Source organism: Protomyctophum parallelum (genome assembly GCF_964188405.1).
Source record: "Protomyctophum parallelum genome assembly, chromosome: 21".
In the NCBI taxonomy this organism is placed as follows: Eukaryota; Metazoa; Chordata; class Actinopteri; order Myctophiformes; family Myctophidae; genus Protomyctophum; species Protomyctophum parallelum.
In genome coordinates, this window is record NC_139713.1 from 33,371,247 (window position 1) to 33,398,232 (window position 26,986).

Here is a 26,986-nt window from a genome sequence, read left to right on the forward strand (position 1 = left end):
AGGGTCCCATAACTCTTGAATTGGAACCAAATGGACCTTAACCATTGCATTTAGGTTCCCCAACTATCAATCACGTGGCCGAGGACTGCCCCTGGAAACCCCTCAAGGACCCCTGGGGTTCCCAGGAAACCACTTCGATAACCACGTTATACTGTGTCACGCAAACGCAAAATGAAATGTAGAGCTATAACTTGCAGCTACATTTAGTTTTTAAGTTGAAATGCGTTGACAAAAGCAAAAGGTTTTGTTATATAATTTGTAAGCAAACTGAGAATGGAAAAGGCAATGAAAAAAATAAAACAAACATTATCCAAAGGCTGATCTGAAAACGACCACAGCGGTTTTCAAAAGCATCTATTGTTCAGCCTACGTACTCACACCTCAACATTTTATTTACAATTAGGTCCATAGGTCAAAAACAAATCTCTCTCAAGGATTGATTGACAGGAAAAGAGCCATCCCATCCATCCCTGTATTAAATGTTTCTAGAGCAACTGCCCCCCATTTCTGTCTGTCTGGACACTTTCCATAAAGTATTTAAGCATAATTTATGCTCTGTCGTACAATGGTGTTGGTTGCTGAATAAAGCTGATAATAGCAAAATAAAATAAAAAAATTGGAGGGGCAAAAGAGAGATGTTTGCCTATGGTGAAAATAGTTATGCAAACACATTAAATGTAGGGTCGCAGACAAGAAAACGCCTATCTCTAGTGTAGAACATGCGTCACATACATGTACGCAGATGGACGGGCATGGATTGAGAAAATCTGATTAATCTGCTAAAAACATGTTAAATTGGGGAAAACCTGCATAAAAAGCATTGGTTTGCAAAGTGGGGTCCGGGGAACCCCAAGGCCAGGGGTCCTTGGCAGGTTCCCAGTAAAAGTAGTTAATACACCAACAATCATTTTAGCCACTTATCTACATTTTACTTTGGATATTCAAAAATAGCAGATATACAAGCACATAGTGCAGCACATGTAGATGTGCAATTTTTGAAAACTCTTAACATTTGTGCAAATGTTTGAATATGTATTTTTTAACTGAACATTTTTTACTCTGATCTGTGCTTCCGGAGGTTCCTGGAACATATTTTTGAGATGCATTTTGGGGGGTCCTTGACATGAAAGAAGTTCAAGAACCACTGGATTAAATAACTGAATTTGAGGTTAAATGTTAACACTAGGGGGTCACAATTGCCATTCCGAGACCATAAATGACATGCCTGTACAGTAGTCTATACAAGCTCAGAAAGCGTTGCATCGTACGACTAAATATAAATCAGGCTTTATTCACTTATAAAATAATAAGTATATGTATTTTAGTTTTGAGGTTATGGCTGGCATTCTTGTGAAGAACAGGAAAGTGTTATGGAAACATGCATTTCTTTTTTTCCCCTTTACATTCTGTCTTTTGAATATCGATGCAGTCGCTCATGTCCAGAGAGTACTACTGGTTTCATAAGGAATTTCCCATGATGACAAATATCAATACTCATGTAGATGGACCAAGAGTTGTTTTGCTTTTGCACTTTTCAGCTGTTTGGACAAAAAGAAAAGAAAAAGGAATCATGGCAAAAGTTGATTGTTCATACCTGCAGTATCACAAGTGACAGGGTGCATTTTATAACAGAGCACTGGATTCAGAAACATCAGTGAACATTCTTTACAAGGGTTGGATTAATAATAGTTTCAGTCCGACTTACTTTTAAAACCCATGCCCCATTTTCAGTGTGCTGAAAGAACATGTCAGGCAAGTTTAAAATGAGAACCAAGACAGGAAATTCAACTCCTAGTTTTCCAAAAGTTGGACGTAAATGTCTGCTGATTTAACCACTTATGACCATATATATATATATATATATATCTATATATATATATATATACTGCATTGTAGAGGAATAGCGAAAATAGCTGTTCTACAAGCTCACGACCCTTGCGGATCTGCTATTTCCACTATTTATTTTGAAATCTTGGCGTATACAATGACATGCCCAAACTAGGTACACCAGGTTGGAAGTGGCAAACTTATCCCATGACTGCATTTTGTTTCATAATACTGCAACTACAGAGGTGGCTCCACTCACACAAGCACACAGCATAAAAATAAAGCTGAAAAATAAGATAATAAAATAAAATAAAATAGACCCAGCAATTCATTGGGGAAAGTCCAGTCCAAGTGCTTTCTACAGTTTCTGCCCCGTTGTCAGCTTGTCCATTATTTCCATAGAGTGACATCTGCTCTGTTCGTACAGACGTTGGTACAGCAGTGCACTCAAATCAAACAGAGAATCCTCCTCATGTCCAAACAGTAAAGGAGTTTACAGACTGCTGCGTTTTCGGACGCGAATATCGGAGCAATATCTCTGGTCCGCCGTTTCCACCCCCCCGCAGTTTTTCTGTAAAACGCAGTAGTCTACAAGGACTGTAGTGAGAAAAAAAAACACTTCCAAGCATCTGGGCGTTTCTGTGTTTGCTACAGAGACCCCCCATTGTTCTGGGACAGCGGAAGGCTTAAACACAACTAAAAACAAAAAGGGAATAGTGGTTTATTGTACTTTGTTTTATCTTTTCATTCGTTAAATGTATCGTCTTGGTAGCTGATGTTCTTTAATCGTTGCAGGAATAGCCTAAAATTGCTTATTAATTTGTCTAGATACTTTCTCTTTTTTATTTATTTCTACTCTTAAGCACATATTTTTCCTCAATTTCACTTATAATTACTATATAAATTAATGAGTGACTGACAAGGTTCTGTGCTGAAACTGGATTACACGTTTCAAGTGTGTTTGACAGCATGATAGACTGAGAATATAGCCTGGTTTATACTTTGTTACAAGCCAGTGTCTCACACCCAAAACAGCCAATCTACAAGACATGTAGCTTGTAGATTGGCTGTTTTTGTGCGTGACACTGGCGCACAACCACAAGTATGCATCAGGCATTAGAAATCCACAATGAAATCCATTCCAGACTTAGAATATGGTAAAAAAACAAAGTGAGTGTAGAACAAAGTGGAAAAAGGTAACTGATGGGTTAAATGGGGGAATTGGGGAGAAAATATGTCTTTTGTAGGTTTGTTGGTGGGATTGACAGGCGGTCGTGTGTGGAGGGGGGGCACCATTGGGGTGATGGGTGGGTGTGGTACAATGACTAAATGTTCGCTTATGTTGATGGTTATTCAGATCTTGAGGTTCTTTATAGTTTCTGCTCTCTTCTTGAGCAGATCTCCAACCTCCTGCAGCGAGCGCAGATAACTGCTGTGCACCTTGTCCATAGCAGACCTGGCAAACGACATCTCCTAGAAAGCAAACACACAAGCAGGAAGTGAGCGGGAATACCAAATGCGACTGTCTCTCAAACCTTTTCAGGCCACAGCCCCCAAAAATAAATCAGACTTGAACTGGAAATCCCCTACCCCGAGGCACTACATTTAGTTTGACTCAGTTCCACAGATATATTTTATATTGTGAAAATAGCCGATCTGCAAGCTCACAACACTTGTAGATAGACAATTTTCCCAATTATTTCCTCATTCTTACATACCGGTAATATCTCATTTGTTTAAAATATATTTTTGGGGCTTTTTGTCTTTATTAATAGAGGAAACAAGGAAAGAGACATACTGTAGGTGCGCGGACCGCTAGGCAGGGCATTTTGCAAAGAATAGCTGTTCCACAGTAATATTTGGTCTCTTTTTTTCATTTTAGAGGGTTTCAACTGTAGACCCTGTATACACTTATACTGTCATCGGGGGGTCTCCCAAAGATCACTGGACTACTAGATACAGATGAGAATAACCTACATCCGAGTCCCCGTCCAGGGTGAGACTGGCCAGTTGGACAGCGGTCACAGTGATCTCCTGTCCCTTTATGTCCTCCACAGCCTGAGTCAGCAGCTCCTGCAAGCTGCCTGTCAGCTCCTGGAAGCCACACATCACCGCTGGCTGGATGGAGGAGGAGAAACAAACTGGTTCATTGTGCTGTTTTGGAGTCTGGACAAATGTTAGCGCATGGATTAAACCAAGCAAAATAAGATATCACGACTGGGGGAACAAAATGTTTTAAAGCAGCGCTAGCGTTTAGGAAACACTAGCACCGTTTCCTAAACAATTAGCACAATATGTAAAATGATGGATGTTTTAGTAATATTGTTCCTGCTGTTCTACATACTGCCAACCAGGTAAAGAAATCTATTAAGATTTTATAATCATGTTTCAGTTTGACCACTTCAAATGCTCTAATTACCGAAAATATCCGATCTACAAGCACATTGAGAGCTTGTAGATCGGCTACTTTCTCTGCGCAACATGCTTCCATACATAGAAGACATGCTTCTATGGCATCCAAATGACTGAAATCAGCCGTGACTTTAATCCATGGGAACAGCTACTATACCAGAGTGGTATTGGTGTCCTTTTTCTTCTTCTTCTTCTTCTGTAGGCTTGACTTGAGTGGTCGGAGGACCTTGGCACAGTAACTGGCCACCCAGAAAACAATGCTCAAAGTCTGTGTGTGGAGGAAAACAGACAACTTCAGAACTTCACTAATTCCTATAATGGCTGATGGGAGTCTCTGCACGTTAAACAATAACACCAGGAAACAATAAAATACCAAATAAAGGATTAATCACAGTATGTGTAGTAAAAACCGACGTCTCACCTCAACAAAGAAAACAAAGTTTTCTAATAAGGAGGGCTGCGTTTTTAATCTGTTGTCTTTCGTTTCCAATAGATCTCCTTTGGATTTATTCAATATTTCTGGGGACACAGGAATGGAGATATATAAGGCAAACAGACAAACATAATAATCACCCTGTACAGCTGGAATGCTAATGCTACAATTTGAGGGTATTAGGGAGGGATGGTAAAAAAAGAATTAAACATCTGTAACCTTCCTAAATCATGATGATATAACGACATATTAACCACGGTCAATCTGGCATTCTTATTTTTGGGCATGTCGAAATGGACGATCTACGTCCATTGAGGTTTTTAAGTCTTTGCTTTTTTTCGATGTGGCTTTTAGCCAAGCTTCATTTCGTAACCTCGCCACCCCTGTCCGATTGTTCTGTTATAATTGATTTCATTGATTGTATTGATTTTATTGCATCGTATTGATTGTATTGTGTTGCCTTTCCTATTTTTAACCTGTACAGCACTTTGGTCGATGACAGTCGTTTTTAAATGTGCTTTATAAATAAAGTTTTGATTTGATGTCGAAATGGACAATCTATCACAGTGGGTCTTAACCAGTGGTTACTTACCTTGAAGCTGTACTATTAATGATTTGAAACCGTTACAGATCTGGGTTTGAAGCTCTGACGACTCATCTGGAGAAAAGAAAACAGTTGTGTCAGAACCGTACAGTATATACAGTACAGTATATTTAAGGTTGGGTAAGTGAATTTCTTTGGTTAAATAGCTCTATATTCTGTTACTCATTGCATTAAGTGTTTGTTCAGTAACAGGAGTCTCCATGTCTCTTCAGCTCTTTAACGACACATGTTGGGCGATAACGTTACATGAACGCAACAGAAATGTTGGCCTCAGAGTGTGTGTGTGTGTGTGAGTGTGTGAGTGTGTGTGAGAGAGAAATAAATACAGGGCGTCTCTTTCAGTGCGTTTTAACAGCAGGCGACAGCCAGATGAAGTGCATAATCTGTCTATGGGACCCGGCGACTACCGCCGATAACAGGCGAACGGCTAATAGTCAAAAAGTGGGCGGAGGAACGCCGCCCGAAAAGATACAAATAATTCATCTTTTCGCCCGATAGCAGGCAATTAGGCGATGTGTCGCCCGACGCTCACCCGCTGTTAAAACGCACTGTTTGTCTATGTACACCAGAGGATATAATTTATAAGACAATTAAATAAATAGCATTGTTTTTTATAATTGGATGTATAAAAGTACAGTATATATCCTGCTCCGTATACAATACACAATGCACTGTTTTCAAGTTTGTGCCAATAAACAAATATGTGATTACTATGCGATTAATCATGCAAATGTTGTTTTATTGTTGGACAGTGCTAGTATTTATTTCTTTATCTATCTATAGTTTTTTCAGATTAGTTACCGAGTCCGACGGTCTCCAGCTCCTGCAGGTGAACAGATAACTGGAGGGCAGCCAGCTGGCATTGACAGCTCCCGCTGGACAGGGCTGAGGCCAGGCGTGTGGAGGGAGGGCCCAGGAATGGATACTGCATCGTAGCAAATAGCATATTAGTAAGAATAGCAGTGTCTGTTACACGCACACACACACACAGCTTGTGAAAGATGATATCGTCACTGTCAGGCAGAAACCTTCTATTTCCATATAATTATACTTTTGGTGTTTTTTTTGTTTTGTAAATTAACGTGCTACTTGATCATACTGCAGCGTCACACAAAAGCATCAAAAGTAGAAGATCCGCAAGCTAACGCAAACCTTTTTATAATAATCCTGAAAAGTAACAGTTTTGGCATTACAGTTTCCACCCGACATAGATCATATGCATAATTTAAACTTGGTTGAGCCACCGAACATAGCACATTTACAAGCCTCACAGCTCACTATGCTATTTGCTATTTTGCTATTCCGCAAACCAAGTACCGGTATATAAATGAAGACATAATTTCAGTCTTATTAAAAAATAAATCACACCCGTGTGAAGTGAGGGTCACTCTTATCATTATACATCATCTCATTCCGGCCAATCACAATTTGCATCCTCACTTTTTATCCTCAATACGTACTTCGCTCAGCCAATCAAATCATCGCTATGGGGTACAGACACAAACACACAAAGCTGGGCATAGGAGGGGCTAGCCTAGCACCCCTCAAAAACAAAAACATACTTGTGTGCATTTCTTTGATAAGTGCGTTGCGGTCTGCAGAGTCTGCTCCAGCTGGGAGAGCAAGCTGCCGAGCAGCGAGGCCTTGTCTCCCACTCCGTTCTCGTTGGTCGTATCCGAGTTCTGCTGTTGTGAAGAAAGGGGGGCGTGTCCGAGCAGGGCCAATGAGGCGAGGAGGCGGAGCGTCAGGGAGCGTATCCTGAGCCACACAGACTCCTCCTCCAGAGACAGGCGCCTGTGCTCCTCGGTTAAAGTTCTGTCCGTGGAATAAAGCAAAAAAACTGATTGTGAGCTTGTAGATCTGCTATATTCAACGAAGAGGTCGGGTGTAGAAGGATAAAACAGCAGACCAAGTACAGAGCCAGAGGTGAAGCATAAGTAGTATTGGTAACATTTCTGAAAACACACATTAACATGAATCCCGCACATTAATAGAAAAGATAGCATGTAAAGAAACCAAAAAAACACTGATGATAGTGCTGTCAATGATAGTGTGTGTGTGTGTGTGTGTGTGCGTGCATGAATATACACACATTATATATATATATATATATATATATAATGTGTGTGTGTGGGGGAGGGGGGGCTGAAAAACGTTGAAGACCCCTGGGGTTAATTGTGTGAATGATTCATTTTTCAATAAAGTTTTCAACCAGTGGTCCAGGGTTCCTGGTGGCCCCGAGCTAAATGATGGACAGTTGATAACAAAAGAAGACCCTTATAGATCTTTAACTCTTGAGTGTGTAAAATGAAACTCTTATGGGTCCATTTGGTTTCAAGAGTTACATTTTTGTTAGAAATCACTTAAATTTACAAGAAATCTACACAATTAGAGAATGTAGAGAATTTGATATTTTGATTTTTCCTGTTATCCTAATGGTACAAACATCAATACAGCATGGAATTGTTCACAAACGTATCCAACGATAACAAAATATCCTTTACTTTTGGGTCTGTGAGGCTAAATCCGAAATGGTGGTCCGTGGCTCAAATGCTGAATAAATAAGAGCGTCTCTTGATATGAAAAAGAGTTGAAAACCACTGGTCTACAGTATGTACGCACCGGGTCTGAGGGTCCCAGCTGGTGCAGACGGTCAGGTCTCTGTTGTCTCTCATACGAGCCCAGGGAATGTCATCCTCCTCTGGACACAAACCCATGGCCTTTACACTCTCCTCCAAACTCAACACACTGGCCAGAGCCACAGAACACAGAGGTTAGCAATCCTTTACGTGCAAAGTGTTCATGTGTTGATTGAGTGTTCTGTTGTGTACAAGTGGTGGAAAAAGTACTCCATTTGTTTTACTTAAGTATAAGCACTCATTATGCAGAAAGTCTATGAAAACAGCAGATCAGTTAACGCGTCACGATTTTCAAATGGTAGGCTGAACTGAAGTGGTTAATCTATGTTTTGTAATAATTATACAAATCTGCAAAGTATCTAGTAACAAATGTTTGCAAATTATTGTAGTGGAGTAAAAGTACAATATTTGCCACTCCAGTAAAGTAAAAATACTTTGAAAGTGCACTTAAGTGCAGTACTTGAGTACATGTACTTGCACACACACACACACACACACTACACACTCACATGTCTGCTTCTAGGATGAGGTCCAGCAGCATCCTCTCCGTGCGCACCTGGGCAAAGTGCAGTGATTGGTTGAGCCTGGTCCTGAGCGCAATGAACTCTGGGATTTTCTCAAATGCTCCATACTTGTACGCCTGGATGATATACTCTGAGGTCTAATTGGAAAAGGTGAAGGAAGCAAAGAGACTTCAGACAGGAAGACTTAACAAAGTGGGACATTAATGATGAAGACATAAGAAGAACAGCTACATTGTTCAGACAAACCCCAAATCACATTTTTGGCCTATATCCAGATTGGAACCAAATTGGTTTCATCAAATCTGAGCAGCAACAAATCCACACGCTCATCCGATTTGACACACACTCCTCTTAGGTGGTTAGAAATAAAATCCAAATGTGATTTAATCCCTTTCTGGTGGAAACCTATGTCCAAACTTTTTACTTTTCAGGATTTAAATTCAACAGTAGCAAAAGTAGCAGATCTACAAGCTCAAAGCGCGTTGTTTTGTGCTGCGCTTCGAGCATGCAGATCTGCTACTTTTGTGTGATGCTGTAATTGTGGATGAAGTAGAGTGTTCATTTACGGAAAAACACAAAAAGTTAAAATATGGGGATTAGAGGTTTCTGCCAGACCACAACCATTCCTAAACAAGTGTCTCAGTCTGTGGACACTGAAGCCTGATTTAGACTTTGTTGTACGATGGTGTCACAAGCCAAAAATAACCAATGTACAAGCTCACAACCCATGGCATGGTGACACGTTGTGAGCTTGTAGATCTGAATTTCTTTTGCCAAGCGACGCAGTCGTACAGCAGAGGATAAATGAAGCGTTACTCACGCCTATGTCATCATTACATCATTACCGCCGTAACCAATGCAGATTATAGGTCGGCGACGTATGAATACAGAAACTTGATCTGACGATCACCTGCAAATAACAGTGTGGACAGTCAATCCTATATCTCCAATTTGATTATGTCATTATTTGGATTTGCCTGCAGTCCGAACAAAACCTAATAATCAATATACCAGTGTTACTAGTACGTAGACATTTGGTGGACTTACATCTTTTTGGTTCGAGTGGAAAAACCTGAGGGAGAAATTACACGACTGGGAGGCAGCAGCAAACTGACCCAGAGACTCTGCATAGCGCGTCAACACAAACCTGAGGGCAAGAGAGAGAACAATGTATCCAAATATATCCTGAATTATTATTTTAAATCTAAAAGCTTTCCTTTTCCTCCCCAATGTAGTCAATTATTTCCTTCCCCCACACATTTGTGGACTGCTGTCATATCCTAGTGACTCGCCTGCCAGTGAGGGTCCATTTGGTTCCATTTGTACACTCTCAGAGTTACAGACCCGTACGGGGCCATTTGGAACCCACTTTGACTGGTGTAGCAAAGTGTTTCCCAGTGAGCTAACATGCACAATAGCAGCACCCTGACTCTGAATGACCAGAATGGAACAGAGCCTTCATTAGTATCATCGGTAACACCTGTGAAGGAAGTAGGGAAGGGGCCCACGTTCTTTCCAAAATGGCGTGTGTTGACTGTGTTCGCATAGACTGTGGATTGAAAAACCGAGACAGATTGTGGTGGGCAACTACTTGGCTATTCTTTATGACCAATGGCAATGCAACCCATTCTGTACGGGAACCCCGGCCTTTTGGTGTTTTAACTATTGAAAAATAGCAGATCTACAAGCTCATAGCGCGCCACTCGGTGGCGCGCTATGAGCTTGTAGGTCTGCTATTTTTGAAAAATTGTGAAAATGCGGAAAGAATCTTTGAACATATATTCTTTCAGAAGACCTTTTTTAATTTATTTCGATGTCAGGCCTAAATGGGTTAAGAATGAATTTGAGTTGCAGGGACTGACCCGATGGTGTCGTGTTGTACATGTTTAGCATCCAGACTGGAGTACAGGTCCACCACAGGCTCGAAGGCTCCCAGGCGACAGTATAGGAGCAGCAGCAACAACTTGAACTGGGCATTTGAGGGGCTGTGAGACAGACCCTCATGGAGGAGACCCAGACCCTGCCACACCATGCTTACGTCCCCTGCAAAACACATCACTAAACCTTGTTAGTTATTCATTTAGTTTTGTCCATTTAACACAACATTGATATATACACAATATAAATCTGCTACTTTGTTAGTGGCCTAAAATGGAGTTAGGTGGTTTTCTACTGACAGTGAATTATACAAAGACTTATAAAGAGCAGAGAAAGAGTGCTGAGAGAGATAGAGAAAGAGGGGGGGGGGGGGGGGGGGGGGGGGGGTGAGACTTACCCGTGTCTGTCCAGAGGTCAACGTATACATGAGCTGCCATGAGACAATACATGTCTGAGAACTGCAGCTCCGTCTTCAGAGCCGTCTCTCCTAGTGGACATGGATATATATTTATGTTTTATATACAAGCAGAAATAAAACCTCACAACTGAAAGACTTTGTCAGACACACACGCACGCTGAGTTTCATAAACAATATCGCTGCCGGGCAGAAAACTCTCCATAGTTTAACGCCCTTGATCAAACTACAGCATCACACAAAAGCATCAAAAGTAGATCTACAAGCTGGAAACGTGGCGCTAATAACCGAAAATAGACACATTGTAAGCTTGAAATGCTGCGAGCTGCGTTCACACGGGCAGATATAAAGATGCAGTCTACCATTAATTTTCAATGGAAGCCAGCGACATGACGATACAAAGATACATCCAAAGTTTGTAGCTGCTGCAAAAGATACAAGTTAACAACAGCTACAAAAAAGATTGAGCTGGTTTCAACTTCAGCTACAATGATACAAAGCTATCTGCCAATGTGAACGCAGCATAAGATTCGGTGCGTGACACAGACATGCTGACTTCTTATGGAATCCAAATGACTGAAAGTCATCATGAAATTCATCCATGTCAAGAAAACATTTTATTAAATTCTGCGCAACTTTGAAAGAGAGTAACCTCTCTTACCAAACTGTAACCCGTGACGATAATGAGCTTTAAGTTCTCTGATGAGCCGCAGTTTTCCTTCTACGTCCAGCAGGTGGTGCAGTCCGAGTGCGCGGCTCAGCTGACACACACATAAATGTCTCTGTAGAATTTTGGTGTCGCCTGGAAATGCGAAGCCTCCCTCACCCTCCTCCTCGCCCAATGGAACCGCTTCTCCCAGGCGGTTAATAAACTGAAAGAAACATTACATGGAGAAAATAAGAAACGCAGAGTGATAGTTAGTTCACAGTTTTCTGAAAAAAGGTTTTCAGTGGTCCTCAAACTTTTTCATGTCAAATGATAAATGACCATGATAAATTAGCGCAAATCTTCAAGATTTTACAAACAAATAGCAGATCCACAAGCTTATAGCACGACACGAATGACGTACTATGAGCTTCTATATCTGCTATTTTTGAATAGCCAAAGAAATTAAATGACACAGATGCTTTGCCAGTTTAATCTCGTACAATGCGCTGATATTCTGATAATGTACACAGTATATACCTAATGCTACGTTCATGGACTTTACTGTATGTCTAACCTCAAGTGCATAATTGTGATGATATGCTGTGTACAGTATATATGAAGATATTTTGTTTGATTTTTCCTTCTTCCCCTTGCTCCACGTCTCCCCGCATTTTCCCCTACTTGCACAAAAACGAATCGATTGTATTGATTGCACGCACACACACACACACACACACACACACACACACACACACACACACACACACACACACACACACACACACACACACACACACACACACACACACACACACACACACACACACACACACACACACACACACACACACACACACACACACACACACACACACACACACACACACACACACACACACACACACACACACACACACACACACACACACACACACACACTTTACCTGAACGTGATGGTCAGGACACAGCAGATGCAGGTATATTTTCAGGTCAGTGATGCAGCAGGGTTTGTCTCCAAACTTCCCAAAGAACTCCACCATCAGCTCTAAGGGCTCACCTGCACATATACACAAAAGTGTCAATCCAACGCACAGACCACCACATATGATGGTGTTTATGATAGAGGGCACTCTTCCCACAACATGCGAGTCAACGTCATCACAACATTTCCAAGCCCGTTGATTGTAATATACAAGGATATATACAAATAAAAATGTCTCTGCTTTCTGTTGCTATACAGCAATTTTGGTGAAAACGAGCTACATTCAACTGCCAATAACAAGAGGCAACGGAGCATTAATTTGCGATGGCACACTTTCCCCCCCCTATGACAGCAGAGACTGGGCTCCGTCTTGAGACACTCGTGTGTCGATTGTCGTGGAGCGAAATATTCTGTGGGCCTTGAACAGTGCCATCGCTATGTATATGATTATGTGCACAACATGTCAAGGGGGGCAACAAAATGTGCCAAAAAGTGCCGAGTCGACCCTCATAACAGTTTTCTCTGCGGCTCTGCCACGTAACAAGCGGCTGTGTGTGTCCTCACAAACATAGCCGATCTGAATGAGGAAACGCAGCGTTCTCATCAGGAGGGGCAACCAAAGGAATTTGACAGAATCTTTAAACATTGTTACACAGTGTGTGTTTGTTTGTACCTAGCTGGCTGGCTTCAGGACAGCCCCTCTCTCTCAATCTGTGTATGAGTTCAAGACGGGCTAGATAAGGGCCTCTGAGCTGACGGGATTCTTTGGTGTCCTCCCCCTTAATCCTCTCTTCCACAAAAGTCATCACTTCGGCCACAGAGTAATGCACCGTGCCCTCTATGGACCTGCAGAGAAACAGAGAGACGTGCACGTAGTTGTGGTGTCAGAAAAACAGTGGTTCTCAAACTTTTTCATGTCAAGGAGCCCCAAATTGACATTTATAAGCCTGCGGACGCCCATTTGTACAGCGTTAGCAGTGTTTTTCAACCGTTTTCATATCAAGGACCCCCAGTTTGACATGCATTAACCCATTCTGACCCGAGATCAGATTCATACGAGGTTTTCCACTGGACACACACTGGTCTGATTAACCCATTCTGACCTGAGATCAGATTCTAAAAATGTCAGTCGTTCTTCGATTTAAAAAAAATAGCAGACCTACAAGCTCGTATCGCGCCACTCGGTGGCGCGATATGAGCTTGTAGATCTGCTATTTTTCAATAGCTAAAGCATAACATGATGCCAACACCAAAATGGGTGCCCGGTCAGAATGGGTTAAGCTACGGGCGCCAATTTAACGGCATTCCTGGGCATTCCTGGGACCCGAATTTATATTGTAAAAACCTGTGTTCATTTAACTCCGAGTGTACAAATGGAACCACATGAACCCATGCCCAACCTAATGGAATAATTTGATTCTACTCACTGGTCTCCTTCGCCTGGGGGGTTCCATGACTGGTCAATGAGTTGGAAGAGAGCGTCAAAGTACATAGGATAAAACTGCCAATCATCTGGACTGAATAGGGAGACAGATGGAGAGATACAAGTGTTGGTAAAAATATATATTATCTGTCATAATGGATACAGCATATCCATGGTGGGTGTATACGATACGTAATTGCTCGGTTATAGACTTACTTCTTCAATAAGAGCTTGTGGGCCAGAGCGTTACACTCAGGCCAGCGCTGTAGTCGCTCATAAAGCATCATACACTTCTTCTCTCTACTCTGTAGCTCACTGGTCAGTTTCTCTATAGGTAGAAGATAAGACACACTGGTCAGTTTCTCTATGGGAAGAAGATAAGACACACTGGTCAGTTTCTCTATGGGAAGAAGATAAGACACACTGGTCAGTTTCTCTATGGGAAGAAGATAAGACACACTGGTCAGTTTCTCTATGGGAAGACACATACGACACATGAGGAAGGCATACTGTATAAGATAGACAAAGTTGAGGATTCATTAGAAGCTACAATCCATAGAATTAATGAAGCCATTTTGACGCATCTATGCTTTTTCCACTGACAAATTATGCAAACCATGCACCAATCATTTTTAATTCACCATTTGTCAGCCTTCTGATTGGTCCACGACTGACTAACCAGCAGGCTCGTTCTGCCTTGTTCCCGTTGAATTTGCTAAAACTTTTTTTTTGGAAAAAACTAAAAACAAACATGATATGCCCAGTCACAATGCTGCACCTGTGATGTTCCTTTTTACTGACACCAAGATTAAAATAAGAATTGTATACACAGAATATCAATACAAAGCAACTGAAAAACATGTTATTTTCAGTGGTAGTGGATGGAGAGAAAGGATTTTTGTCCAACCAACGAACCAACACCCTTGGCCATTGGCTACTCAATGCAAGCAACTCACTTGCCTTGCGGCTCACTTCGGCGACACATGCATGGATTAAAGCTAAATAAAATCTCATGACTGAATAAAATATGTATGGCCAACAAGTCCTAGTCTGGGATTTGTGGAACAGTGTGAAAGGAGCCCTCCACACTAGCACTGTTTCCTAAGCAATTAACACAATTAAACCACAATTTAACCTCTTAAACCCAGACCCTCTAAACGCCTAATCATAACCCTAAGCCCAACCTGAATCTTTTCCTAATCATAAGCCTAAACGAGTGCTCACAATGTCTATTGCTCGAAATAAACTACAAGCCCTCGCAAGTATAGTATTAATACAAGTGTACACAGTCACACACGCGCACACACACACACACACAAAATACCCCCAAGTGGGCCTCTGATCACTTCCAGAGCTTCTACACATTTCCCCAGTCGCTCCAGGATCATAAAGTACAGCTGCACCTAGAGAGACACAAACAATACAAAGGTAAATACTACAGAGGCAACTGAGACTGGCCATTTGTCACAATAAACTATGTGCATCAAACATGGACGGTATGTCTACATGTAGACACTCCACCTACCTCTGCCTCCGCTTCTATCTTCTCCTCCTTCACCATCTTCTCCACCATGCGTTCTGCCAGGGGAAGAAACATGGTCTGGGCCAGCTTCTCATCTTGTGCCGAGATGGCCTAAAAAAGAAAAAACATGATTGTCGATAAATATTGTTTTAGTCATGTTAGTCATCTGAAATGTTTTAGTCTAGTTTTAGTCAACTAAAGTGTATTTTGCCACCAAAATACATTGCATCATTGCAGCATTGATGCTGCTGAAATTCATGATTTATACTCATCTGTGTGCAAAAAAATAGCAAATCTACAAGCTCACAATGTGTCGCGTTGTGACATGTTGTGAGCTTGTAGATCGGCTATTACACCTGCACACAAACAAGCATAAAATGACTTGTACAGTAGTTGTGTGCCGAAAACCTACCTGCATCACCAGGCTCATGACTGACCAGAAGTAGTAAGGATTCTTGGGAACTATTTTATAGAGGGCCATTCCTGCCTGTCAAGGAGAAGATTACGATCGTCAATACTCTTTAGACGTGTCAAGCCCCAGTGGTTCTCAACCTGTAGGTCTGGACCCCAAGGGGGTTCCCCAGTCCCCACGTGCTGGTCAAACATTGGCCACATTTTTTTTTTTTTTAACAATGTATTTATTTTCCTTTTTTACACACAAATGACAATACAAACATACAGAAAACAACAAAGAACATTACAAGACAATACAATTACTATAAAGAAAGCAAAACAACAATAATCAAAAAACAAAAAAACAACAGCACTACTCCTCTTCAGCTCCATCCATTAAATGTGACAAATTATTGTTCTTTATGTATCTAATAAAACGGCCCCACACCTCCTGAAACACTTCTTGTTTGTCCATAAGAATATATGCAATCTTTTCCAAAGGTAAACATATAGACAATTCCCTGAACCACTGTGTAAATTAATACTTGGTTTGTCTGGTCTCTTCCAGGTCAATGCTATCATTCTCTTAGCTTGTAAAAGACATATATCTATAAATATGTGTTCATTACGCTTTATCTTCTGTCCCTCTGGGTATAGACCGAGCAGGAAGAACTTTGGTACGGTACAATATGTATTGACAAAATCTTCTGTATTTCCTGCCCGACCTTCCCCCAAAATTCCATCAACTTTGGACAGGACCATATACAGTATTGGCCACATTTTTAAATAATATAAGAGGCAAGAATTGTGAAAATAGACAATCTACAATATGTAGATCTGCTATTTTATGATTAATATTTATCTGTGGAACAGAGTGAAAAATAATTTCATGCCTGAATTCCTACAATTCATTCCAAGTGCTTGTCAGGGTGGGGGGGGGGGGGGGTGTCCCCAGTTCACATAAGATCATGCCATTTTGGGCGGGAACCCCTTTTGGTGTTTTAAACATGTTATAATTTAGCTATTGAAAAATAGTAGATCTACAAGCTCATGAACTATGAACGTGTAGGTCTGCTATTTTTGCAAAAATCGTTAAAATGTGCCTCAAATCTTTCAGAAAATTGTCATGATTTAGAAAACTTTTTTTTTTAATTTCGACGTCAGGCCTGAATGGGTTATTTTGGGAGAGTCACAGGCTGAAATGGTTGAGAACCACTGGTCTATCATACTGTGTATCAAATGTAATCACTGAATCTTAAACATCATTAGAGCTGGGCAATGGGCATTATGCGTGTTTAAATGACTTAATTTGTCCCACCTGCTGCATCTTCTTGTACTCCCCCACACGAGCGTAGGCCATGAAGAGATGGGAGTGGTACTCCTCGCTGAGTGGGACCTTCTTGACTGCAGCCTCATACAGCTTGGTTACCAACTCCGCTGTAAGAAAACAGAAAATTCAGCTCACACAAATACTCTGTATCAGAGTGACTCATGACTCTGATGAAGACCGCAAGGTCGAAACGTTTTTGTATACTCAGCACCTAATAAAAGGCTCTAAATGTCCGTGCTGATTCAGTCTCTTCTCCTTATGCAACTCATGTCCTTGTACCTGTGAAACACCGGATCAGCGGTTTCAGGCTTGAGGCACGTTGGTAGACTCCCTTTGTTACTCTGTAGTAGAACTCTTCACAGGTCCAAAATTACCGACCTGAACCAGTGACGTCTCTGTGGGGGCGGCCGGGCTCCAGCCCCAATGAGGAATTAGACCCGAATATATATATATATATATATATATATATATTCGCCTCGGTTCGTCCCGTTTGTACCGCGCCAGGTCGCACAATTTGTCTTTGTATGTAACAGCGATGCCAGCCTGCCGCTGAAACCTGCCGCCGACCCAGCGACAGAACACAGAACCTGCCGAGGTGGACAGAACTAGTGTCTGTCTACATCCACTGCACCGCACAGCGCACATGTCCTGAATTTAGTTATGCAGGATGTTGTCCACAACATCAAATAGTGTGAAACTAAAAAATAAAAAATAAAAAATGAAGAAAATAAAAACATTTCGTTTCTGACCTGAACCCTAATGGACCTGGGTTTTTTTTCCGAAGACCCGACTGAGTATTTGACAATGACACTCGGATGCACGAGTGACATTGGTTCTGAGATCCGAGCGGACCCAACATTTTTTTTTAAAGAGATCCATTTGTTCCAAGATATTGCAGACCCGACATATCTAAAATGCGACAGGCTGGATGTTAGTTATACTAATTATAATGAAACTTAGCTATGTAGCAGCCTACAAGAAGACCAGGTTCACACGCCATGTGAGCATTTTGATTCCGTGGAGGTATAGATTGATATTGCCCTGCAATAATCTGATCCCAGGTCAGATTAATAACCATCATAACACTTCATGCTTTTCTCTACCGATCAACACTGAGCATGGGTCTTCTCGGATCCACTCGGGTATTATACATCATCATACTATAATTCTGACAATGTCTGAATGTCTGAGTGTCACTCTGACTGCCGTAGCTCCTCACTGCCTGCACCAATCACTCCCACTTTTCACACCGGCATTGACCATAATGATATGGAGGTCTTAACGAAGCCCTTTTTCCAATTTAACAACTATTTCACAACGGGTAAGGGCTAGTCATGATAAACAGACCCGAGGTGCGAGATAATAGAACCGGAAACTACCAGGTCTGTAACACCGTTTACATTTCTGTCTAATAAAGTAATCAATCAATCAATCTGTGGATTCATGACTGAAATCGGCCGTAGTGACTGAGAACTTTCATCCACGTGTTGTCCGTGGACACGGGACCTAAGGAGTGTTGTGTGCGCTCGCCGCTTACGTCGATGCATCTCTCTGTACAGTATAGTCAGGGCCTGTAGTGAGTTGTCATCGGTTGGTTCTAGCGTGGCCACCTCCTGGGCCAAAGTGAAAGCCTCATCCTGCTTTCCCGTACGCTGAAGTCCGATGGCCTTGAGGACCTGGGGAGCAGAGGGGAGGAAACCAGAAATTAAGACTGCCATTGCCTAAGATCTCAGTCAATTGAAGCCTAATTTTGATACTGACCCTGACCGCCATTGACTGAGATCTCAGTCAATTGCACTTTTATAGTGCATTCGGTCGAGCGACCCATAATGCTACTCACGTTAGCCTGTTAGCTAGCTGTGTTGTTAGCACAACATTGGATCGTCCATCTTAGATCACCTATCCATTTCTTTCAACTGCTTTCTACTGCTAACTGACAGGAAATGGCGGCTTTTCAAAATAAGAGCTCAAATAAAAAAAGAATGCTGGCAGTAATTAGATCCTCATTTTTCAATAAATGCTGGCAGTAATTAGATCCTAATTTTTCAATAAATGGTAACAGTAAATGTGTTAAGGTGGGTCAATTCATTGACTGACAGATAGCAATGCCTCAACCCCTACATTCCAAGTGCACATCAGGGTCCCCCCCAAGTTCAAATGTGATTATTTTGGCCACAGCTTGAAAAGATTGAACCACAATACATTGCAAAAGCATACATCTCACACACTTTCAATAAGAAAATAATAGCTAGCACTCCGAATACACAGACGTGTTTCGCTGTCAAGACTTCCTCAAGTACCAGAATGACTTATCTTAATATCCCCAGCCAAGTCTATGGACTTTTAATGTTCGCTAACATGCTTTAAGCAGTGACATCATGGCAGCCACAGTGGGTGCCCCTCACTTCACACACACACACACACACACACACACACACACACACACACACACACACACACACACACACACACACACACACACACACACACACACACACACACACACACACACACACACACACACACACACACACACACACACACACACACACACACACACACACACACACACACACACACACACACACGTGATTTTTGTTTCTACTTTGATCTAACACACACACACTTTACCTTGGCACAGTGCAGGTCCTTGTGCTTCTTAAGCAGTTTATCTGCCTGCTGGATGGCCATCTTGTTGTTTCCATTGTCAAGAGAATCTGAGGAAATGAAGGGAACATTAAAGAGGATAATTTGTGTTCATTTGCACATGCAATTCATACGTTTACATTTCAGGAAGCATACTGTTATGTTTGTGAAAGTGTGGCTTCCAAGTAGATTGATTATTAAGCTATATTATGTCAATGATATAAACCTTACATCTTCACAAAGAATGCCTCTTTTTCCATGCCAGCTGGGTTCCCAAATTAACTGTGCCAGAAAGAAAATATATTTGTCTCTCATCCTGTCGATTCTCTCCGTTGGAACTTTTGACATCAACTTGTTTATGAACCCTTACTTAAACAGGGGGGGCGCCAAATCTTTGTTTTCCTTTTACATTAAAGGAGTAGTTCACAGAAACAATTACTTATTTTCTATCAATTACACACCCTATGAAGCCTTGAATTCATGGAGAGGTTTTTGTTACATTCCTAAAGGCAATAAATTGATGACCGGCGGAAGATTCAAAGCTATTGACCGATGACCATGTCATCAAATTATTGGCTTAGGAATGTGACAAGAAACAATGGCGGAGTCGTTAAGGCCACTTTAATACCATATAGGTTCTGAATGATGCAGCCTAGTGTCAGCAAGGCTCGGGTTCGATTCCCGGGTCCGGCGGACCATTGCTGCGTCGACCTCCCTTGTTCTAATTTTACTTTTATTATAATACTTATTATGATTAGCTAAGCTGTTGCATTGTCGGAAGTAAGCTGAACAAAAACATGTTAATCTTATGTACCTGTACACAAGAAAACGATAAAACGCAACGCGACACTTTCCCCATTCCCTGTCAATCTCCACTCTTATCAAATAAAGTCATGAAGTCAAAAGTAACTATAAATAATATATTTAAAAAAAATATATATATATATATATTCAACCACCATCACTGTGTTTGTAGATGTACAGCCGCTGTTTGGTATATCGTCTGTCGGTGTCAGGTGGAAATAAAACCTCATATGTCCAGAATAGCACCACCTACCACCACCATTTTTGCTGTCGCTTACGCGGTGTTTTGAGCTTGTAGGATCTGCTACTTTTGATGGTTTCGTGTGGCACTCTGTAGTATGATGAAGTAGGACAAAAAACACAAAAAGTTAAAATAGGGAGATAAGAGGTTTCTGCCCCGACAGCGACTGTATTTGAGGATAACCTTCAGACTGTTCCAGACAGTCGTCCTCTCCTAGGCTGCATGTGGAGAGGAGGGGAAGGTAGAGCTGTACACCAGCTTTCTGTCGGCGTGAGCCTGGCATACAGAATGAACACCACGTACCGGTACCCCTTACACACACAAGATATTGTTGCGGTCAGGCAGAAACCGCCTGCCACCTATCTCCAGATTTCAACTTTGTGTTTTGACGTAAATTAACGCCCTGGCAGCCCTACTAGTAGAAGCTCAAAACGAGTTGTGAGCGTGTAGATCTGCTACTTTTGAATTGTAATCCTGAAAAGTAACAGTTTGTCATATGAGGTTTCCACCCGACAGAGACGATATCAGAGCGACATATGGACATGGTTTCACTGATCTGAGCTCACTCTTTGTGGCCAATAATAGAAGAACTGAGGAACTGATTGTGTTACACTGTAAAACGCTTGCCTGGCTTTCAGCATGTACCCTACAGTTTGAGACATAATGATTTCGTGTTGCGTACCTTTCATGCATTTCGTATTTTTGAGTGGTGCAACCACTCCAAGGAACAGCAATGTCCGTGTTAACCTATGTGACTATGAGTAGCAGTAGGGGCAAAAGTGGGGCTGTTGTGCCATAAACACAGAGAGAGAGATAGTGCTGCACTGTTGCCTGCTAATGAGAGAATGAGAGAGAGAGAGAGAGAGAGAGAGAGAGAGATGGGGGGGGGGCAGGGGGAGAGGGGAGTTGCACCACTCAGTTCACACGGGTGTGATTTTTGTTATACAATTGTGTCAATGAAATAACTCAAACTGGTGTCAGTGTCTGAGTCAACCATTGTCACAGAAAGGTTTCGGGTGCAGCAGAGCTCAAGTTGGCCGGTCTGGATGGAACCTGGATCATGTTTTAAGCTACCAAACAACAACCCAGAAAAACAAGCTGACTCAAGCTGAAATACTTAAAAACTCAATTTCAAAGTTCAAACTAAAAGGTGATACAGCCCAAAGCATCGTCATCGTAGTGTCAAATCCTATGAGAATTATACAGTTTGCAAACAAACAATTCGATAATACCTTAGATCTCACTCGTAAATCACAAGTAGTTTAGACCTAATTATTTGGTTCAATGGACACATTGCTTTCTCTACCACAGCACGGTGCTGCTAGTGATGGCTGACGCTGCATTTAATACCGTCTCCGGCAAAATGCTGCATAAAGCTCCAATCAGAGATTAAAACAGGGTGCATTTTGCATCCCAAAACGCAGTATATAGTTAAGTGACGCAATAAAACAACGACCTCTGCATCCACGGGATGCACTACTGTACTGTTTTTAATTCTAGTTTATTTTGCTAGCTTTAGTTATAATAATAATTTCTTCTTCCGTTTTCTACATGAATATAACCACATTATAACCATATAAAATTAAATGGGAGTTAAATTTGTAAAAATGGCAAAATATGACTGGGACATCCTGGGACTCATTACATTGAAAACCTATTTACATCACTGGCTCCAATACATGATTAATTTGAATGAATAAATGGTTATTTTATCTGTATGGTGCCGTGTTACTCTGCTACTGAGAAATGTTGATCATGTTATGGAGTGTATATGTAAATGTATGCACTATGCAGAGATGTCGGGTCACATCACCCTGATTTGATTAGAGAGCTATAGTGTGAGCAGTCTACCATCATGTTACAATTTTTACACCATCTTCAAGCTTGGACGAATATTGACCGAGATTTGTTTATGTCCGTCAGTCTTTGTCGATCCTCCCAAATATCCACTGGATATCTCCATCTGTGTTTAGTGTTTAGCACTGCACAGATAGAGTACATTTCTCAATAAAGACCTCCTATCCATTGATTATCCCTTGTCCCTTCTACCTTTAACTGGGTGAAACACTTTGGACTTCTTTGTACATAAATACACAAATGTCAGACTAGATTAAAAACAAACAATATCTGTCTGTTTTGGTCCAAGACTACACTATCATTATGCTATTAAGAGTATAATTTAATCACATCGATAAATAATATGTCTGTAAATGCAAAAGAAGCCTTTGCTGAATACTGCACACAGTTAACAGGGCAGCACACAGCACAACACACTGAACACAGAAAGAGTGTCACAGACAGACACTTCACTTAGGAGCTAAGTGTATTGCTCAGGGGCACTTTAACGCATATTGCTGAGCAGATCAGGAGGCGAACCGTCTGGTGACCTTCTGATTAACAGATGGCCTTTCTACCCTTCTTCAATCTCAATGGTAGTGCTTTCCTTCATCCTTTTATGTTGTTGTGCTACAGTGGTGATATCATAGTCTAGTGTCTGTACCTTGAATAATACTTACACATCACATCACTAATGATGCGCTAAAGTGAGCCATGTGTGTGAACATTGATAGTGCCAGAGCCATAAATAGCATAACTGCCTAAATGCACTACACTAGTAGGTTGGCTTTTAGACTCTAAACACAATGCTACCTATATGATAATGAGAGTACCAAGACCATTCTGTCTTTTTACTTTTACTCAATTAGTCTTCCATGTGGGTGCTCACTAGGGATGTGATCCTAATCCAGAGGAACCAGGAATCAGTTCCATCACATTTGAAACAGTTTACAGAACCGGTTTCATCATCACACTGTCGAAGCTTTGCATGTGGAATTCATGTCTGTTTCTCTGCTATACAGTTACAATACCAGTGGTTCTAAAACTGTTTAATTTCAAGGACAACTATAATAACTCTGTGTGTATATACATGCTCCATTTGGTTCCATCTGTACATTATCAGAGTTACAGACCTGTAAGGAACCATTTCGAACCCCCTATAGGAATCGTTAAAGGGAACCGTTAAGGAATTGGACCGTTAAGAGGGAATCGTTTAGGAACTGAAATCGTAAAAATCAGAAGGATCCCAACCCTAGTGCTCACAAGCTTGCGGGCAAATAAATCTTTCTTGGGGTTCATAAGCAGTGACCTTAATAGATAGCAACTTAAAGACAATGAGATAGACTTCTGTGACCTCAACTTTGACCATAATGTTGACCATATGCAATGTGAAAACACTGCTTAACCCTACAAGCTTGTGAGCTTGTAGATCTGCTATTTTTCAATAGCTAAATTATAACATAATGTTTAAAACACCAAAAGGGGTTCCCCCCCCCAAAAATGGGTTGTAAAGCTCTTCTTCAGAATCATGCAATTAAGCATATATATCAGCTATGAGGTGGTTCGCAAGCAATGCAATGTATCAGATGAGGTTAGAATAGTTTTGTCTTCCAAGTGTAAGGACACAATTACTGTCACCTTCATATCAAGCGTGTGCAGCACTCTTAAGGTCAACAGTAGTGGCAGACAGAGTCAGACAATGCCCAGCCAGCTGAAATAGCAACAGCAGCTACTAGCCAGCAATAACAGTGAGCTACGGTACACAGTACTAGTACAGTACATTCAACAATGTGAATGCCATCAGCAAGGAAAATGCCTTGTGTTTTGGGCCTCATTTGGAAATCACAGGGAACACCTGACATGACCTTACCCTTACAGGACGGATGAGGCAGGGGTGGTTATATCCATTGCAAATGCAAACACGGTACATCCCCACATTCACAAAACTGTGAAGCAAGCCAAGACAACTCAGGTGGCCCACGATCGACCCAATCTAGCCAAAATGTTTAAAAGCTATCTGGCTATTCCAAATGAACAAAATTCTCCTCTAACCAGCAATCTTGTCACCAGAAATTGGCCATGCAGTATTGCTTCCAATTGCGAGGTATGACCTGAGACAGCTGTTATCATTTCATATTTTTCCACATTACGTGCCTACCGGTATGTATCCTAACAATCTGTCCTTTCTGTAACGTTGTAACGTTGCAAGTGGCTAGTAGCAGTAGTTCATCTGCACCTTTCTGTCTGTATATTGCTTTTGGCATTCACTGCCGTGCCATCTTTGGTAGAGAGGGAAATAAATTAAGTTGTACCCCACAGTTGGTGTGTGATCATGTGATTATTATGCTGCATGGCATGGGCTGTAATGCTTTGTTTTACAAAACCCTGTTTTCACTTGCCCTTGTTTTTTTTGCCCTTTGTTTAACATCGCCCTCCGAGAAACAAAGGTGTCATTTCTCTGTGACATCACAATTTCATTTGTCTGAATATAGAGACACAGAACATTATTGCAGCTGCATGGTGGGCCATTACACAGGAGCTGTTCCAGTGAACTTGACTGTCACACAATATGCTATTGCTTAACCAAAACTGCTCAATATAATACAAATACTTATTTTAATACAATTATTAAGTCTTTACAAAAGGCCTGACGTGAAACTATTGCCCTTCACTGCTGTTGTGCATCTAAATATTTGGTCCATTATTATATCATGTTGAAACTTTTACCCGGTACACTTGATTTTAAGGCATGGGCTAGCTCCGTTTGTCTATATCTATGCTGCTACGTAGATATAGAGGTTCCAAACGGAGATAGGCATGGGGCACACACATTAACCCACTAGCAGTTAAACAATCATTTAAATTAATACCCAACAGTAGTAGTAGTAGTCTTTTGTTCTTTGCTGCATATTGATGCAGTTCTTTCACACACACACACACACACACACACACACACACACACACACACACACACACACACACACACACCTTCTCCCTGTCCCCTTTTTAGGCATCTTGGACACTTTATGTCAAGTGGATTTGACAAATTTTACCTTGGACCATTTGAGATTGTGCCTCGTTATAAATGCACTGTTGTACATTGCACATACATGTATTTTGAATGTCCAAACGTGCTGAAAATAAACTGGACTGAACTAGCATGCTGCTTGCTAAGGCAGAGACAGTGCTAATAATAGCTAAAGCTAGCTGTCAAATAGCTAGCTAACGTTAGCTTAGAGAGAGGAGAGGGCTTTGCATGCATGCATGCTGCAACGTTAGATTATACCACTTTAAAAACACTTTGACCAATTTATTAACGCGACAGAACACAACGAAGGCATTTGTGCTATTAAATGAGATTATTGTCAACTCTGCTGTCTTGTGCTGCGTGTGAGAGGGGAATTATAACGTGCACTGTCATTCGCGCAACAGTCTCGCGCTGAAAACAGCAGACCTACAAGCTCACCGCGCATCGCAGAAGCGACGTTCGGTGAGCTTGTAGGTCTGCTGATTTCGGGAGCGCGACACCGTCCTACGTTCGACGTATATGTGAGCGCGAGCGGCGGCTCGAGCGGTTGGATGGTTAGCCGCTCGAGGGGCCGCTCGAGATAATACTAGTACCCGACACACTACTAACTGACAGTGGAAACTGCGTCAATGTAACGAGCAAACAACACGCGACCGAGAGGTCGCTCTGACAACGCCGCGGATAAACAAGCAACGTGTCATTTTCGCTGCGTTATCTGGCCTCTTTGATTTGTTTTGTTTTCTTTACCGTAAATAGGTCTGAGTCTTCTGTCGTTGGGATCCTGCACATGGCCTCGCGCCGCCGCCATGGTGCTGCTGCTGGAGTTTACCTGGGTAAATGTTTCTGGGCATGCGCACAATGCCACATCGTTCGCTTCGGTAGCCGAAGCTAAGCTAATGGTGGTGGTCGCGCCAGCTCTATGGGTCGCACAGAACGAAACGAAAAGAAAAAAAAAACTTTTTTACGGGTTTGAGGGATCACATCCGGTCTAGAGCAGAGCCCCGCCCCGCCTACTGTATCCGGACATTGCCCCGCACACACACATGGTACGCACACTGTCCGTTTCCGTATCCGCTCCATATCGGATCTGCTGGCTGCGGAGGGGATTGCTCACAGCTCTGCTGCACCTCCAAGGCTCAGATCCGGTCTAGATCCCGCCTATTATGTGTGCCCACCACACAGACAGTTTCCGTATCCGCAATCCTGCAAAGCAAAATAATGATCCTAGTCGGTTACTTTAAAGTTAGTGGCGAAAAATAAAACTTCTGGGAACTCAGATTACTCTAAAGTAAACTAAAGCAAATCATGATGCCAGTCTGTAGGCCTACTGTTAGACAGGGCGAGCCAACACGTGTCCATCATTCAACATCCAATGATGTTAATATTATAAGTTTATAACA

The 26,986-nt window shown here is 41.7% G+C and overlaps 1 protein-coding gene across 1 annotated transcript; it reads right to left on the reverse strand.

Moving 5' to 3' along the window:
- Positions 1–2,900: 2,900 nt before the first annotated feature.
- On the reverse strand, positions 2,901–26,446 carry naa25 (N-alpha-acetyltransferase 25, NatB auxiliary subunit). Its single transcript, XM_083793434.1, has 24 exons — positions 26,334–26,446; positions 19,663–19,748; positions 18,569–18,707; positions 17,020–17,138; positions 15,721–15,795; positions 15,312–15,419; positions 15,111–15,189; positions 14,003–14,114; positions 13,791–13,880; positions 13,037–13,209; positions 12,326–12,438; positions 11,394–11,604; positions 10,715–10,804; positions 10,302–10,482; positions 9,487–9,586; positions 8,425–8,576; positions 7,899–8,024; positions 6,839–7,091; positions 6,078–6,201; positions 5,265–5,330; positions 4,661–4,758; positions 4,397–4,507; positions 3,805–3,945; positions 2,901–3,300 (listed from the first exon to the last, which is right to left on the reverse strand). The coding sequence occupies exons 1-24, from the start codon at positions 26,392–26,394 to the stop codon at positions 3,181–3,183; spliced, it is 2,928 nt and encodes a 975-aa protein (XP_083649560.1). The 5' UTR covers positions 26,395–26,446; the 3' UTR covers positions 2,901–3,180.
- Positions 26,447–26,986: the final 540 nt, after the last annotated feature.

Excerpts from the sequence above, each read along its gene's own strand:
- naa25 (XM_083793434.1), bottom strand. The coding sequence starts at position 26,394 with ATGGCGGCGGCGCGAGGCCATGTGCAGGATCCCAACGACAGAAGACTC. Across the intron at positions 15,420-15,720 it reads TCATGAGCCTGGTGATGCAG|GCCATCTCGGCACAAGATGA; the intron begins GTAGGTTTTCGG and ends TTTCTTTTTTAG. Across the intron at positions 10,805-11,393 it reads TCGTCACGGGTTACAGTTTG|GAGAGACGGCTCTGAAGACG; the intron begins GTAAGAGAGGTT and ends CATGTCCACTAG.